Below are 15,537 nucleotides of genomic sequence, written 5' to 3'. Positions count from 1 at the left end.
AGTGCCGGTGGGACACTTGGGGTCGTGCTAGCACTGGCAGGATGCTCAGGGCAGCGTTAACATGGGTGTGTGTGTGTGGGGGGGGGTGAGTGGCCATCCCTTCATGCGGCCCAGTGGCCAAGCAGCCTTTTCCAGCACTGGATTGCAGAAGACCCACTTAGTTAAGGATGTATTCTAAGGGGGTGTGCTGCCCTAATATGTATCAGAAACCAATACAAAAAAGGCATATTTTGTAATATGCAAGTGACTTAAAAGAGAACTCCATTATTTTGGGTTGCTGCAGAGAAGGTTCGGTTTATTTCTAGATGGACAGTTTTATTTAAGAGTCATCCCTTGCTTTGCCTAAGGCGGTGATGGTGACTCTTGGCATGTCATAAATCCAGAAGATGGCTAACTTGACTCAGCTGGTGTGTCAACCCAGCTCCTCCAAACAAAGACAATTTTCTATCCTCACTTCCCCATCTAGGCTAGTCTCTCTAGTCCCGAGACTGGGCCTGAAATAGAGGCCTGGGCCTCAATTTCAACCCTACCACCACTGCTGGCACTCAGAAAGCACACCTTGTGCGAGCCTTGGGGAATGGCATGATTGCCCCAAGGGCTTAAGGCTCCTCAGGATCTGCCACACTCTGCTAACCTGCAGCTGGTCTTCCTCTTTCTGTGGCCTACCTGAGGCTGCTCTGGATCACACAAGGCCTCTATTTTTGAAGCAGAGAACGTTTTTCCATTGTCTCTATAGCTTCCGAAATCTACACAAAAGCACACCCTGTTTTTGCACAATTTTTGGAGGTTCCCGAAGCTTCACGAGAGCATAGCCTTCTTGCATAACGTCCTGAAGTCAAACAAGGGCACATCCCATCCTTGTACGGTCTCCACAACCTTCCAAAAATCACGTGCATGCTCTTGACAATAGTTGTTGGGTGTTGTTGAATGCTGGCATGTCACCCAAAATACGGCGTGTCACCTTTGACACACATGCCGTAGGTTGACCATTGCGGGCCTAAGGTTTATATATGAGAGGGATCTTAGAATCCTGGTGGACAATCACTTCAATATGAGCCAGCAGTGTGCTGCAGCTGCCAAAAAAGCCAACACAGTGCTAGGCTGCATTAACAGGGATACAATCAAGATCACGTGAAGTATTAATAACCACTTTACAATGCCTTGGTAAGGTCACACTTGGAATACTACATTCAGTTTTGGTCACCATGATGTAAAAAAGATGTTGAGACTAGAAAGAGTACAGAGAAAAGCAACAAAGATGATTAGGGGACTGGAGGCTTAAACATAAAAGGAACGGTTGCTGGAGTTGGGTAAGTCTAGTTTAATGACGAGAAGAAGGGGGACATGATAGCAGTATTCCAATATCTCAGGCTGCCACAAAGAAGAAGGAGTCAAGCTATTCTCCAAAGCACCGGAAGGCAGGACAAGAAGTAATGGATGGAAACTAATCAAGGAGAGAAGCAACCTAGAACTAAGAAATTTCCTGACAGAACAATTAACCAGTGGAACAAGCTGCCTCCAGAAACTAAGCTTTTAAGAAGAGACTGGACAGCCATTTGTCTGAAATGGTATAGGGTTACCTGCCTCAGCAGGGGATCATCTCCAAGGTCCCTTCCAACTGTATTATTATTATATTAATGTTGGATGAGAAATTAAACTTTAAAACTTCTCAATTCCATGAGGAGAGTTTTAATCAACTATTATAAATGACAGGAAACTTCTTGAGTGTCATGCAAACGGAAGCTCACGTTACCTCTATATCATTCTATAGTGCAAGAAGGAGAACAGTGGATTTACATAGGTTGTCCTCGTTTAAAGACCACAATTGGGACCAGCAATTATTAAGTGAAGTGGTCACTAAATGAAATATAGTGAGTCTTCTCATGATCTTCGGCTTTTCTCTGCTCCACAGACCTGTGAAGGTCATAAATGCAAAGACAGGTTGTAAAGTTACATTCTGATCACTCCTAACTGCAAATGGTCATTTTATGTGGCAGTCATTAAATGAGGACTATGTATATTACAGGAACAGAAAACTAATAGGAAGAACAATTTAATATTGAGGGCAATTGCCTACAGACATGGGGGTTCCCTTTTATTGGATACTTCTCGAGGTTTTAGATTTCTGCATTGAGTGGGAGGTTGGACTCAAAAGCTTGAGCGATTCCTTCCAATTCTATATTTTATGACCTATTTTCATTTTGCGAGTCAGTTTGATGTAAAGATTAAAGCATTCAAAAAAATGACGAGACTTGAGTTCTAATCCTGATTTTAGGTTTTTTTTTGAGGCAGTCACTCTCCCAGACCTGAGGAGAGAGCAAGGGCAAACGATCTCTGAAAATGTTGCAAAAAACCTCCGATTGTTATTATATAATATATATATATATATATAAGGATATATATATATAATATATATATATACATATATAAGGTAAAGGTTCCCCCGCACATGCATGCTATATGTTATTAGTAATTGTTATCATTTTTTAATATTAAAACATTACAAAGGAAGAATAATAAGATATAGGTAAGCCTTCATGGAATCATGAGATGGATGAAATGTTCATACCAGTAATCTTAAACTTGGAATCCAGTAGGGGGCACCAAAGGAATGTGACAAGTTTTATTTTCTAGTTATTGTTTTATCTAATGAAATTTCATATAGGTTTTATGAAATGTTTAGCTTTATGAAATGTTTTATGAAATGTTTAGTTTTATAATTTCAATATGATTTTATATGTTGTTTTAACCTTTAATTGGGAGTCATCCTGAGCTGGATGGGTGGCTATATAAATGTTTTAAATTAATTAATTAAAAGCGTAATAATTAGAACATCACAAAAAGGTTGTAAAACTGTAGCAACCTATTTAAAATGGGCAGGGTGGAGAAAACAGCTTTTCTGATTCATACAACACCTCTACAGATTGGATGATGACTTTTTTTGACTATCTGATGCAAATTTACCAACATGATTCTCTGGTACAATACAGGCATTTCCACAAACTTGAAGCAGATTTTTTTCCTCTTATAAAAAGGTAAAAGCCCCGACTCCACTGAGCCCCCAACTAGCCTGTCCCATTTCAGACTCCTATTTATTTATTTATTTATTTATTTATTTTTGGGACTTATATGCCGCCCTATCTCCCGAAGGACTCAGGGCAGCTAACAACAATAAAATACAATGATACAAAAGTTAAAAAGAATTAAATTAACAGCCCCAATAAAATAAATTACAATTTAAGTTAAAAATTAAAAAAACATTTTTAAAATCCCTGTCATCAGTCCAGGTCAGCCTGATGGAAAAGAAGTGTTTTAAGGCCGCGGCGAAAGGACTGGAGATCCGGGGCCATCCGGAGCTCAAGGGGAAGTTGGTTCCATAGGGCTGGTGCTCCCACAGAGAAGGCCCTCCCCCTGGGGGTCGCCAGCCGACATTGTCTAGCCGACGGCACCCTGAGGAGGCCCTCTCTGTGTGAGCGCACTGGGCGATGGGAGATCGTTCCCGGCAGCAGACGGTCCTGCAAATATCCCGGGCCTAAGCCATGTAGGGCTTTAAAGGTAAGTACCAGTACCTTAAATCTCACCTGGAGGACAACCGGTAACCAATGCAGCTCACGCAGGAGGGGTGTAATATGGGAGTATCGGGATGTTCCCATCACTACCTGCGTGGCCGCATTCTGCACCAGCTGGAGCCTCTGGGTGGTCTTCAAGGGCAGCCCCATGTAGAGAGCATTGCAGTAATCTACACGGGAGGTAACAAGTGTGTGAGTGACCGTACGTAGGGCATCTCGGTCCAGATAGGGGTGCAACTGGCGCACCAGGCGAACCTGGGCAAATGTCCCCCTGGCCACGACTCCAATATGATCTTCAAAACTGAGTCGTGAATCCAGGAGGATGCCTAAATTGCGTGCCCTATCAACGGGAGGTAACACCTCTCCTCCCATAACCAAAGATGGAACCTCTTGGACTAAATGAGATGCCGGTACGTAAAGCCACTCAGTCTTGGCCGGGTTGAGCCGGAGCCTGTTCTTCCCCATCCAAATCCGTACCGCTTCCAGGCAATGGGACATCACGTCGAGGGCATCACTGGGTTGATTCAGGGTGGAGATGAAAAGCTGGGTATCATCAGCATATTGATGATACCTCACCCCGAAACCACGGATGATCTCACCCAGCGGCTTCATATAGATGTTGAACAGGAGGGGCGAGAGTACCCACCCCTGAGGCACCCCACAACTAAGGGGCCTAGGGGCTGACCCCTGCCCCCCCTGCCAACACTGTCTGCGAATGGCCCAAGAGGTAGGAGGAGAACTACCGTAAAACGGTGCCTCCCACTCCCAACCCCTCAAGACGTCGCAGCAAGATACCATGGTCGATGGTATCAAAAGCCGCTGAGAGATCTAATAGGACCAGGACAGAGGAATAACCCCTATCTCGGGCCCGCCAGATCATCCACCAGCACGACCAATGCTGTCTCCGTGCTGTACCCGGGCCTGAAACCAATGCCAATCCAGTCCCTGGGTTTATTTGATGTAAAATACTTTTCCTAATCTCAAAATATTTTACAAAAGCCTACAGGTTCCCTGTGCTCATTGCATGTTTGTTTGTGTGAGTGTGTGCTTGCATGCACACATGGGTGCCTTCAAGTCTGGAATGATATGTAAGTCACAATAACGTTATTTTTATTCCAATTTTTTAAAAACAAAAATGTTGCAGAATGCGAAAAACAATGGCGAGTCTTTAGTCTCCAGAAATGAGTGACTTACTCACTGATGACATAGATGTCAGGAGCAATGCCTGGGTCTCTCATTTCAGTCACAGCTCAGCCAGTACTTTAATTTTAAGCACTTTATTAGCATTTCCATCTCTGTCCCCCTTCCCATTTCATTTCTTGGAGTACAAAAGCTTGCAACCCCAACCTTCAGATGCACACAACTGCAACCCTAACCTTTTCGTGGTACATATTTTCAGTGTAGTGGCCCTTGGGTGGCTGGATAATTTACTGTTTCTCTCCTGGGAATTCTTAAGCATTGCTCCCAACAAGTTTTTGGCACAAGGTTGACATACATTGTCATGCCTTCTGTTTCTGTGGTGGAGTTGGGGGTTATGAGTTTCACATTGAACATAACACAAAATACCAACACAGGAGAAGCATGGATTTATAATAGTAATAGTAATAATAATAATAATAAAGTTGGAAGGGATCTTGAAGGTCACCTAGTCCAACCCCCTGCTCAGGCAGGAAACCCTATACCATTTCAGACAAATGGCTGTCCAGTCTCTTCTTAAAAACTTCCAGTGTTGGAGCATTCACAGCTTCTGGAGGCAGGTTGTTCCACTGGTTAATTGTTCTGTCAGGAAATTTCTCCTCGAGTGCAAAGTAGCATGAAGATATGGCAAGGGAATTCTCAGCACTGTGGGATCTTGTAAACCCTTAGAATAAGTAAAGCTCTGCAACCTCACTAACTGATAGCTTGATGACAGCTTAAGAATATAAAATAATGGAATCCTTTAAATAGGCAAAGTCCATTTTAAAATCTAAAGGGAACAACAGCAAATCCCATCACTTCAAAGGAATCCTATTCAAAGGTGTCAAATAATGTTTTCCACACCAAGTCAGCCAGGAATGATCAAAGTATGTAGAAACGAGTCACCAAAGTCAGAACTGATTAAATTGCCCACCAGACTGTCTAAGCTTCCTTATGAAACTGAACTACTATAGAAATGCAGCAGGAAACTCCTGACAATGATAGGATTAGGAAGATTTTGCTATCTTGTACTAAATTAGAACAAATGTCATCTTGTATAGTACCAAAAAAGACAAATGTAATCAACCAAATGTAAACACTAACCTTGTGAAAGAAATTGCATAGATTGACGTTTTAAACAATGAAGAAACGTTTTGTATGAAGGTTTGAGCTAACTTTTTGTTCAGGGCGGTTGATTTGGACCTCTGTCCTAAGTGTGAAGCACTTTATTTCTGCAGAAATAAACAACTAAAAGTAGCCTTTCTCATTCCAGCATGACTTATTGGCCATTTGCTTTACTGGAACACTCTGAGGAGGGGTGGTGGTGGTGGAAGAATTACAATTGCTGGTATGCAGAAGAAGAAGGGGACAAACCTCAAAGAAGCAGGGGCAACCCACATGTTATTTGGCTGGAGATGGCTTGAGTTTATTACCTTCAGGATCACCTGTACCAGGGGGAGTCTGTCCAATACGGTATAATTGAAAGGAGAGCTAGAGGTATCGTCTCTTTGAGAGACAAAGAAGGCAGGGCCCCCAGAATGGCCTTATCAATAGCAACACCATAGTTTTTTGTGGTATTCTACCCTCCCCAATATCAGTCTTTCATGGGATCTTCAGGGGGGCTGTGAGTTCTAATCCTGCCTTAGGCACAAAGTGAACTAGGTGACTTTGGACCAGTCACTCTTTTTCTCACTCCTGGGAAGAAAGCAATGGCAAACTTTTTCTGAAAACACTGAAACATGCACAGACTTGACAATGTAGTCACCAGGAGCCAAGACTAATTTGTAGGTACACATACACAAAGTCACCTACAATCCAGTGAAAAGTACATTTTTATAAGTGAATATCTCACTATAAACGGCTCAGTACCCTGCAAATTATAGTATATACACTTCAACATTGGCTATGATGTCTACAAATTATGGAATTATGGAAATGTAGCTCTGAAAGCTCATCTAGTCCAGTATAGCATGGGATCCAGCTCACAGATGACCATTTAGCCTCTGTTTGAAAGATCTCCTGAGGAAAACTCCACCATATGGGAGCTTCTTCCAATGGCCAATAGCAAGTATAGCTAGAATGTTCCTTCTGACAGCTGTTAGTTCTAGTCCTGCTCTCTCAGTCTATAAGGTATGAATCCACTTCGTCTTTTATGTATCAGCCTTTCAAATAGTTGAACACTGCCGTCCCATCTTCCTTCAGTTGTCTCTTTTGCAAGCCAAACAGAGATTCTTTAGCTGTTTCTTGGAGGGCTTGTTTCTAAACCCTTATATCATATTGGCAGCACTCCGCTGAACTTAATTTGTCACTGTCTATTTTGAATTGTGATGCCCAGAAATGGGCATAATGTGCCAAATGGAATGTGACCATGGCAGATAAATGGAAGTATTATTTCCCATTAACTGGACTCTGTGTTCCTGTGAAAGTACCCCAACACAGCATTTGCCTTTTTACTGTTACATTACATTCCTGGCTCACATTCAGCTTCTGGTCAACAAGAACACCTAGATCTTGTTCACTTGTACTATTGCAAAGCCACATCTCCCCCAAGCTAAATTTTGCCCTATTTTTTCCTGTCCAGAAGTAGTACTTTACGTTTCTCTTGATTAAGTTCCATTCTATTTATTTCAGCTCACTCTTCAAGCCTGTCTAGTTCTTTTTGAATCTTCTTTCTGCTTTAGAGCTAATCCTTGCTTACTGCCTTGTTTAGCAACCATTGTGTTACTATGGTGTTAAAAAACACAGCTTTGTGACCAATCCTTGCATTTTGATCATCATGGTTCCTGTGGTCATGTGATCACCATTTGTCTGTTTCCAAAGTGGCTTGCAACTAAATTAAATGTAGGATGAGGACGTAAAATTGCAAATAGCAGTCACTTGAATGACTTTCTTGAATGACTGAGGTGACTTCTTTAATGACAGAATGGGAAGTGACCTCATAAGTCTATTGCTCTCATATGATTGCCTGTTTAGTGACCTCAGTTCTTAGCAATGGAATTGCCGGTGCCAATTACAGTTGTTAAGTGAGGAATACCTGTAAAATAACAACTTCCCCTCCCAACAATGTGTTATCTGCAAGCTTGATATGTCCCTCCAAGTCCTTCAATCATGTTATGGTAACTCTGCTGAACCCACGACCTAGACACAGTTGTGTAGCATTTGACTCTTTCCAGGCTGAAATGGAGCTATTAATGAGCAGTGTTTGGATGTGGTCATTCACCCAGTTGTGAGTTCATCTAACATTAGTACCATCCAGCCTGTTTGTTACCATTTTATTGCAGAGATTATCAAGATAGACTGTATAAAAAGCTTTGCTGAATTCCAGGTACCATATATCTACACCAGGGGTCTTCAAACTTGGCCCTTTTATGACTTGTGGACTTCAACTCCCAGAATTCCTCAGCCAGTGTGTCTGGCTGAGGAATTCTGGGAATTGAAGTCTACAAGTCATAAAAGGGCCAAGTTTGAAGACCCCTGATCTACACAGTGTTTCTCAACCTCTGCAATTTTAGGACATGTAAACTTCAATTCCCAAAATTCTCCAGCCAGGATGTACTTTGAAGAATTCTGGGAATTGAAGTCCACACATCTTAAAAGTTGCTGAGGATGAGAAACACTGGTTTACAGTATTCTGATCTACTAAACTAGTAACTCGATTAAAAAAAAGAGGTAAGGTTAGTTTGGCAGAATTGATTGGCTACAAACTATACCAAATCCTGTTAATTGTGGCATTCTTATTCAAGTGCTGACAAACATGCTGTTAAACAACCAGCTGAAGACTTTTGCCCATGACACGCACCAAAGTGACAGTTTTGTGGTTTGAGCTTGTCGATCAGAAGGTCGGCAGTTTGGCGGGTCGAATCCCGAGTGCCGCGTAGCAGAGTGAGCGCCTGCTACTCGTCCCAGCTTCTGCCAACCTAGCAGTTCGAAAGCACGTAAAAATGCAAGTAGAAAAATAGGGACCACTACGGTGGGAAGGTAACAGCGTTCCGTGCGCCTTTGGCGTCCAGTCATGCCGGCCACATGACCACGGAGACGTCCTCGGAGAAGCGCTGGCTCTTCGGCTTTGAAACGGAGATGAGCACCGGCCCCTAGAGTCGGAAACGACTAGCACGCATGTGCGGGGGAACGTTTACCTTTACCTTTTAAGTGCTCTGTTACAACTACAAGAACATTTGTTCTCTCTGGTCTTCTAGAAAGTTGAAGTGTAATCCATTTAGAAGACAACGAACTAAGGAAGGCTGTTACACAGGTACTATACAAGTAAAAAGTAGGATTAAATAGAATTAAAAGTCAATGTTGCAATAGCTTGCAAATGAAAAACAGAAGAAAATAAAATGATTTGTTTTGAGTTTGAATAATTGTTGAAATCAACTTTAATGTCAGAGGGAAAGGACATCAGCTGCTTCATAAAATTTACATAAAAATGAAATACATTTTTGGAACAGGTTTTTTTTTACAGGGGTACCTGAAGTTCTCATTTTTAAGTTACATTTTTTTTACCAAATTAACCATAATTGCCAGACAAATATGTGGGATTAGAAAGACTTGGTTTTTGAATATCTCCAAATTTTCTTAGCTAAGTACACAGACCCAATTGCCTATCATAATGCCTTAAAATATTAAACATAATGAAACAAATAATTCTGAATTTGCTGATGAGAATATGGGACAGATTTATAAATGAAGACAAGTCGCATAAAGTCCATCTTTCCATCCCTTAATTTAAGCATCAGTCATACAAAAATAGGATTATTTCAAAATGACCTGAATTTGTACATATTGAAGCACATGACTCAGAAATAGGTCAGAATCTGCTCTCCTTTTTGTAAGTCTCTGCCATTATTTTCTTACCATTTGGTGGCCAATTCTAAATATGCTCAAGATTTAAGTTTATCATTGTAAAAGCTGTGATATATTGAGTGTAAATTTCAAAGAGAGATTAAATTGGCAGAATTATAATGAAGTAACAGAAGTTGTTTGGAAGGTCTCCTTTAATGTTTTTCTTGCTTTGTAGAGGAAAACATAAAAAAAATACTGGGCTGTGTTCACATGTACATGTAACCTACTTAATTAAACCTAATAGTGCATTCATACGATATACTAAGATTTGTTTAATTTTTTATTTTAACAGAAAGCCTGTTCTGTTAGTTCATAATTCCTTTAGCTGTGCAACCCCCAAAATGGATTAACTTGGTTATCAGGTTAAACACATCTGAGAAAACAATCCCAGATTTTGTAGAATGGGCTGGGCAACCAATAGCCCTTGTGTCACATGTAGTCTTTGTCATAATTTCATAAAGCCCTTGTTTAGAAGTTCAAACTCTCTTTGTAAACAGTCAATTTGGATGCTGGTAAGGGTAATAAATTCCTCCCCATTTCAGTATGAGGAAGAGTCAGAAAATAGGGTGCAAGACAAGAGATTGTGTGTGTGTGATATGTGAAAAAGTGAAAGAATCAGTGGCATCATCATATTTAGTTCTTCCCCAACAATATTCCCTTTAGTCTCAATCAACTTGGTACCAATGCAGCCCAGATTATTTTGGTGAGAATGACAACTTCAACACCAGAGAATGACAACTTCAACACCAGTGCAGCTTGCTCATCCCTGTAGTAAAACCCAGAGAGGATATCCTGATAACCAGTAGAGAATGAAATTCCTTATCTCTCATTCCCCCTGCATTCTTCATAGTTCTAATGAGTCTGACGCTGAATAAGTGTGCTTATAGATTTACAATGCATAGTGCAAAAGTTTGCTCTTTATCCAGTGATGGACTAAAATTGTTGCAGGAATTAAAATTCTGACAGGAACTAAAAGGGTTTGCTATACTGTAAATGTATCTTGGATTTGGAAAAGATTCTTTTTCTTCTACATTTAGCTCTCATCCGTGCCCAGAACTTTTGGGTATCTATTGGCAATCAATATGAAATCAGTGACAGATTCTTTCAGAAAATACAAATCAAGGCAGAAAGGCAACTATCTGCTGAAAGGGCAGGCCCTCTTGTCACGAAGATGGCCTTAGAAGTATTTTCTGCTTGAGATTCATAGCTATAGGCAAACATTTGAGAATGCATCCCAGTGATTAAATTTGACATTTTGCAATAGCATATTATATGTACTGGCTATCCATGTGTGTTTATTTCAAAACATAGGAATGAGCGAATCTGGTTTAATGAGCATCTCTACAATTAATTATCTCACTAGAGGAGGTCTACTAGTGCAACTAGAAAAGCTCCATTTACATTCCATTAATTTTGATCCTGATTATGTGTATGAGCGAATCAAGGGTTTTTTTTTGTATATTGTAATGACAAGGCTCCTGCATGCTGATCAACAATTCCACAAAAGAAACTTAGGGCCCATGCACCATTTTCCTTCTGCAATTTCTTCTAAATATTTAGACTAGAAAGGATTAAGGAGAGGTTTACTGACAGGACAGCGAGTGAAATCTGTCACGAGAGCTTTGAGTTGCAATGAAGGAAGGTAAGAGAAATCAAGAATAAATGGGAAAAAAGACCACCCTTTTCCTCAACCTCCAGAACTCCAGAATATGTCATATTTGAAAATGGAAATTTTTCCGTTTGTCTTTTGCAGCAGATACAGAATTAAATTAGCTCAAAATTCCAAACACACCCAGTTCTATGAGAATACGGAATCCAGAACTATCTTCTAGGGGCAGAATTCTCACATGACAGAGTCATTACTAATGTAACATCAGAATTGCTTTTTTGGATATTATTTGGAAGGAACATATGATGCTAACTTTTGTAAAGTCAAATCGTGAATCATACGGCACGGTACTGTCGGTTCTGGCCAGCAGCAGCATTCATCATTTCACAGAAGAGGCCTTCCCAGTTCCATACGGAGATGGATCTAGGAATTGGTCCAAAAGCATGCAAAAACCTATGCCCTCCCACTGAGCTTTATCCCTTTTCCATGTGCAAAAAGGAAGGAAGGCAAAAAGGAAGGAAGGCAGAAGACAAGGGGACATCTTAGCTCTCTTAATTTGGAACGTCTTTCTGTAAATGAGCAGATAATTCAGAATTGGGGGAAATATCTAAAGAAGGAGAAATCCAGAAGCCTTTCTAGTTTTTAGCAACCTGACTGGGCATTTTCTAACAGATACAGACATGCACAACTTAAGAATCATGCGGAAGCAAAGTGACCACAGAGCTACTGTATTGCTGTTGCATTTCAAAACAAGCCAAAGTTACTGCAACTCTGAGCCAGCAATTAGAGAGATGCAAAGTTTCTAATGTGTTGAATAACATACTGGGCTTGCAATTTGATTGCTCAACAGCTCATGCCAAAATTAGAGTAGGAATAGAAGTTTTAACTGAGCAGTTCCTAGCAGGGAACATTCAGCAAAACTGACACATACCACACACCAAAACATGAAACACAGCTGGAAGAGGCACATATCAAGTGTACAACATCAAAATGTCTTACATCGTGGAAAAAATGCAGGCAGCAGGTTGTATGAAGAATTAGCTATTCGGTGGATCATATCTTGGATTGGTGTTTGCTGTTTTAGTCCTTCGTGTTGTACTTATGTCTTCTTCTTTCTCTCCCACAGATCACAAACCCTGGTTGATGATAACAGCATGGCGTGCAAGACAACACCACCAATTACAATAGTTACAGCAGCAGCTCTAGCTGGATGATCAGTAGTGTGATTCGAGGAGTTTCAAGAGGTCGTGTCATCTTCATTCACATCGGGCAGTTCTGGGTCTTTAAGCCCTTCCCGGCTTCCTTGGTTTCTACACACCATCAAGAGGAAGAACATTTCATCACAAGATCAAGAAGCAATGTATAACAATCCCTGTTGTAAGTGATTTGCCTTCATACAAGAGGTTAACTGCAGATGCACATACATTATTGCTGGCTGGGAAATTGTGGGAACTGAAAACAACACAACATAAAAGTTGAGAAAGACTGTCTTATTGGTTCCACAAACGAAAGAAAATTACATTTGGACAAGCATGTATTGACAAGTGCCATTCAATAGAAAAGAATGTTATTTGAAACCAAGAGAACTAGAATCGTCCTTTATTAATGTGCTCAACAGTGGCACATACACTTTGGATCCAGCCGGCTTAATGTTCAGTCCCAGACATCTCTGGGTATAGGAAAAACAGTAGTGCCAAAAAATCTGAGGAGTCAGTCACTACCTGCTGTATTTACCTAACACATTTAATTCAGTTACCAAAATAATTTATTTTTTTTGGACTCACACAATGTGCTGAACCATAAAGCTGTCAACTGATTTGGAGTCACACAACACAGCAAGCCACGCACACAAACAAAATTAATAATGACTAATGCCGGCTACATTCAGCAACATTGTGAAAATACAGCTGCTCAATTTTTATCTGACCAAATCAAGTGTGTTGTGAGAAAACAGCCAGAATTAAAATAGTGAGCTTGATAGACCTGGTGGTACGTTAACACCTCAATGCCGTCAATGGTTTTAAAAGGAGAAGAGAATATAACTATGGCAAGGGATCCATTAAGGTTTATCTTGGAAAAGCTATGGCATACAAGGGTTTTTATCTTCATCTTTCTGGGCTTCCAGGTTGTTGGACTAACTGGGCCTTTCCCTCCTGCACAGCTCTTCACATATTGCTAGCAAACATACAAAGAAAGAACTGGTTCTTATTAAACACTCTGATAAACCCAGCCTTTGCACCAGATGGCCGACAAGCTCTGAAGGTGCTCTTGTGCAGTTAAAGAATGATGGAACGGTGGCTGACACAAGTAAATGTAGTAAATGTACGGACTATCAGCTTTCCTACACGATGTATAGACTTGGGCAGGAAAAGCAGAAAAGTGTTATCTAATTGTGTATCAGCCAAGCAACCTGTGAGACAGAGTATTAACAGGCAACATTCCAGGATGGACTGCCCCCTCCATCACCTCTTCAGCTTGCTAGTTTTTGAGAGTTTTAAAATAGGGTTTTAGGGCTAATTATAGCTTCCATGTGTTGTGAGACGAAGGAGTTTTCATTGTCTTCTGACTGCTGGTTGATGTTCATGGATGCAATCTGATAGTCTTGCCTATCTGTCCTCTATAGTGGCTGTTACAGTCCTTATACTGTATGCTGTAGATAGAAATAGCACTTAGACTTATAGACTGCCCCATAGTGCTTTAGTCTCTGGGCGATTTACAATGTCAACACATTGCCCCCAACAATCTGGGTCCTCATTTTACCGACCTCAGAAGGATGGAAGGCAGAGTCAACCTTGAGCCAGTCAGGATTGAAATCCAGGCTGTGGGCAGAGTTAACAATACTGCATTCTAACCACTGCACCATCGGGGCTCCTAAACAGATCTTCCCTGTATTTTTCTTCTTGGGCTCCTGGGTTCTTCGGTTTGCTTAAGATTTGTTAACATGCAAAATGTATTACCATACATATAATAATAGATACCAATCCCAGCAAAGCATTGGCAGCTTGTTGGGCAGCCCTAAGAAAAAAATATAGAACCACAGCTTATTTACCCTCGGCTACTACATTGCAAAGGCAAGACAAAGAAAAAGGTAGACACAGTGTAAATTAGAACATGATGTTGCAATTGTTCTGATTAACCCATCTGGATGACTTTCTTATATTTATCCCATCCTACTATGTGTGCATGGTAGCCATACTACCTTTGAGATACAGCCACAGAATAGAAACAATTTGGTTTACTGGGCCACACATCTCCCCACTGTCACCACTCAGGATCAGCTTGCTGTAAATGATTTTTAAGACACTTTAAGCAGTTCACATGTATTGGGTGGTTGGTTGAGTCTTAGTAGGTTTGGTAGGGAATGCAGCTCACATGTAGACAGAGGGTTAGGGATACCACTACAATAGTTAGAAGATTTTTAGTGTTTCCAGGGCATCACTTTGAACAGATGGTTTGGTCTGCTTGCATAATCCAAGAGATATGTGGAAGAGAGTTGTCTTCTTATCTCAGGTAGAAAAGCCTATCACTGCCTTAAAAAAGCAGCTGCTGCCAGTTTGCATAAAATATGCATATATGTAAACAGATGTCACTTTGCAATAACTTTGCAAGTGCTAAGTGTAGAGACGCAAGTAATTATGATTATTTCAGCTGAAATGAAAAACGTCTCAAATGAGCACCACTCAAAGGGACCTAGAGTGACCATGTCATACTAGAATTCAACATAATGCAGGCATAGGCAATTGGGAAAAGTCAAACTAGTGTTCTGGACTTCAAGAGAGTTCACCTCAACAAACTAAAAAAAGAAATTAGGAAGGATTCCATGGATGGAAATCCTAAGGGAAAAACAACTTAAGATGCTTGGGAAACGATGAAAATGAGATTATTAAATGTCAATCAAACACAATACCACAGAGAAAGAAAAAAAGAGACCTCAGATAAAACCAGCAGGGTTGCATAAAGAGTTCTCTGAGAAACCGAGAGACAAAAATGACAAGTATAAAAAATGGAAAGAGGGGCTCATAACTAGAACAAAATATCAGCAAACAGCTCAAATCTGCAAGAAGAACAGAAAAAAAGTTTCTTTTAATCAGTAAGGAATAATAAGAAAGTCAAGGAAACGATAGGTCCACTAATGGGAGAAGGTGGCAAGGTGATGGGCAGCAGGGGAGAAAGCAGAACTGTTTAATTCCTTCTTTGCATAGGTCTTCACACAAAAGGGAAAAAACAGTCCAACTTATCAAAAGTAGCACTGTGGGAGACAGAAAAACAGATCAAAATAGACAAAAAAAAGTTCTGGTTGTCACAATTCAAAAAAGATGCTGAAACCCTAGAAAGAGTGCA

At 40.7% G+C, this 15,537-nt stretch overlaps 1 protein-coding gene across 2 annotated transcripts in view; it reads right to left on the bottom strand.

The window, feature by feature from the left end:
* Nucleotides 1-12,273: 12,273 nt before the first annotated feature.
* CAMKK1 (calcium/calmodulin dependent protein kinase kinase 1) overlaps nucleotides 12,274-15,537 on the bottom strand; it is a 139,122-nt gene continuing 135,858 nt past the window's right edge. The window contains exon 16 of one of the 2 annotated variants that reach the window (XM_081314145.1): nucleotides 12,274-12,506. In XM_081314145.1, the coding sequence (XP_081170271.1) occupies nucleotides 12,434-12,506 (73 nt within the window). In that variant the 3' untranslated portion in view covers nucleotides 12,274-12,433. The remainder of the gene's footprint in view (nucleotides 12,507-15,537) is intronic. The other variant, XM_081314144.1, reaches the window with a different exon arrangement.

This window comes from Vipera berus (genome assembly GCF_964194415.1).
Source record: "Vipera berus genome assembly, chromosome: 1".
NCBI classification, from domain to species: domain Eukaryota; kingdom Metazoa; phylum Chordata; class Lepidosauria; order Squamata; family Viperidae; genus Vipera; species Vipera berus.
Note: the sequence above shows the minus strand (reverse complement) of the source record. Positions and strands in the feature narration are given on the sequence as shown.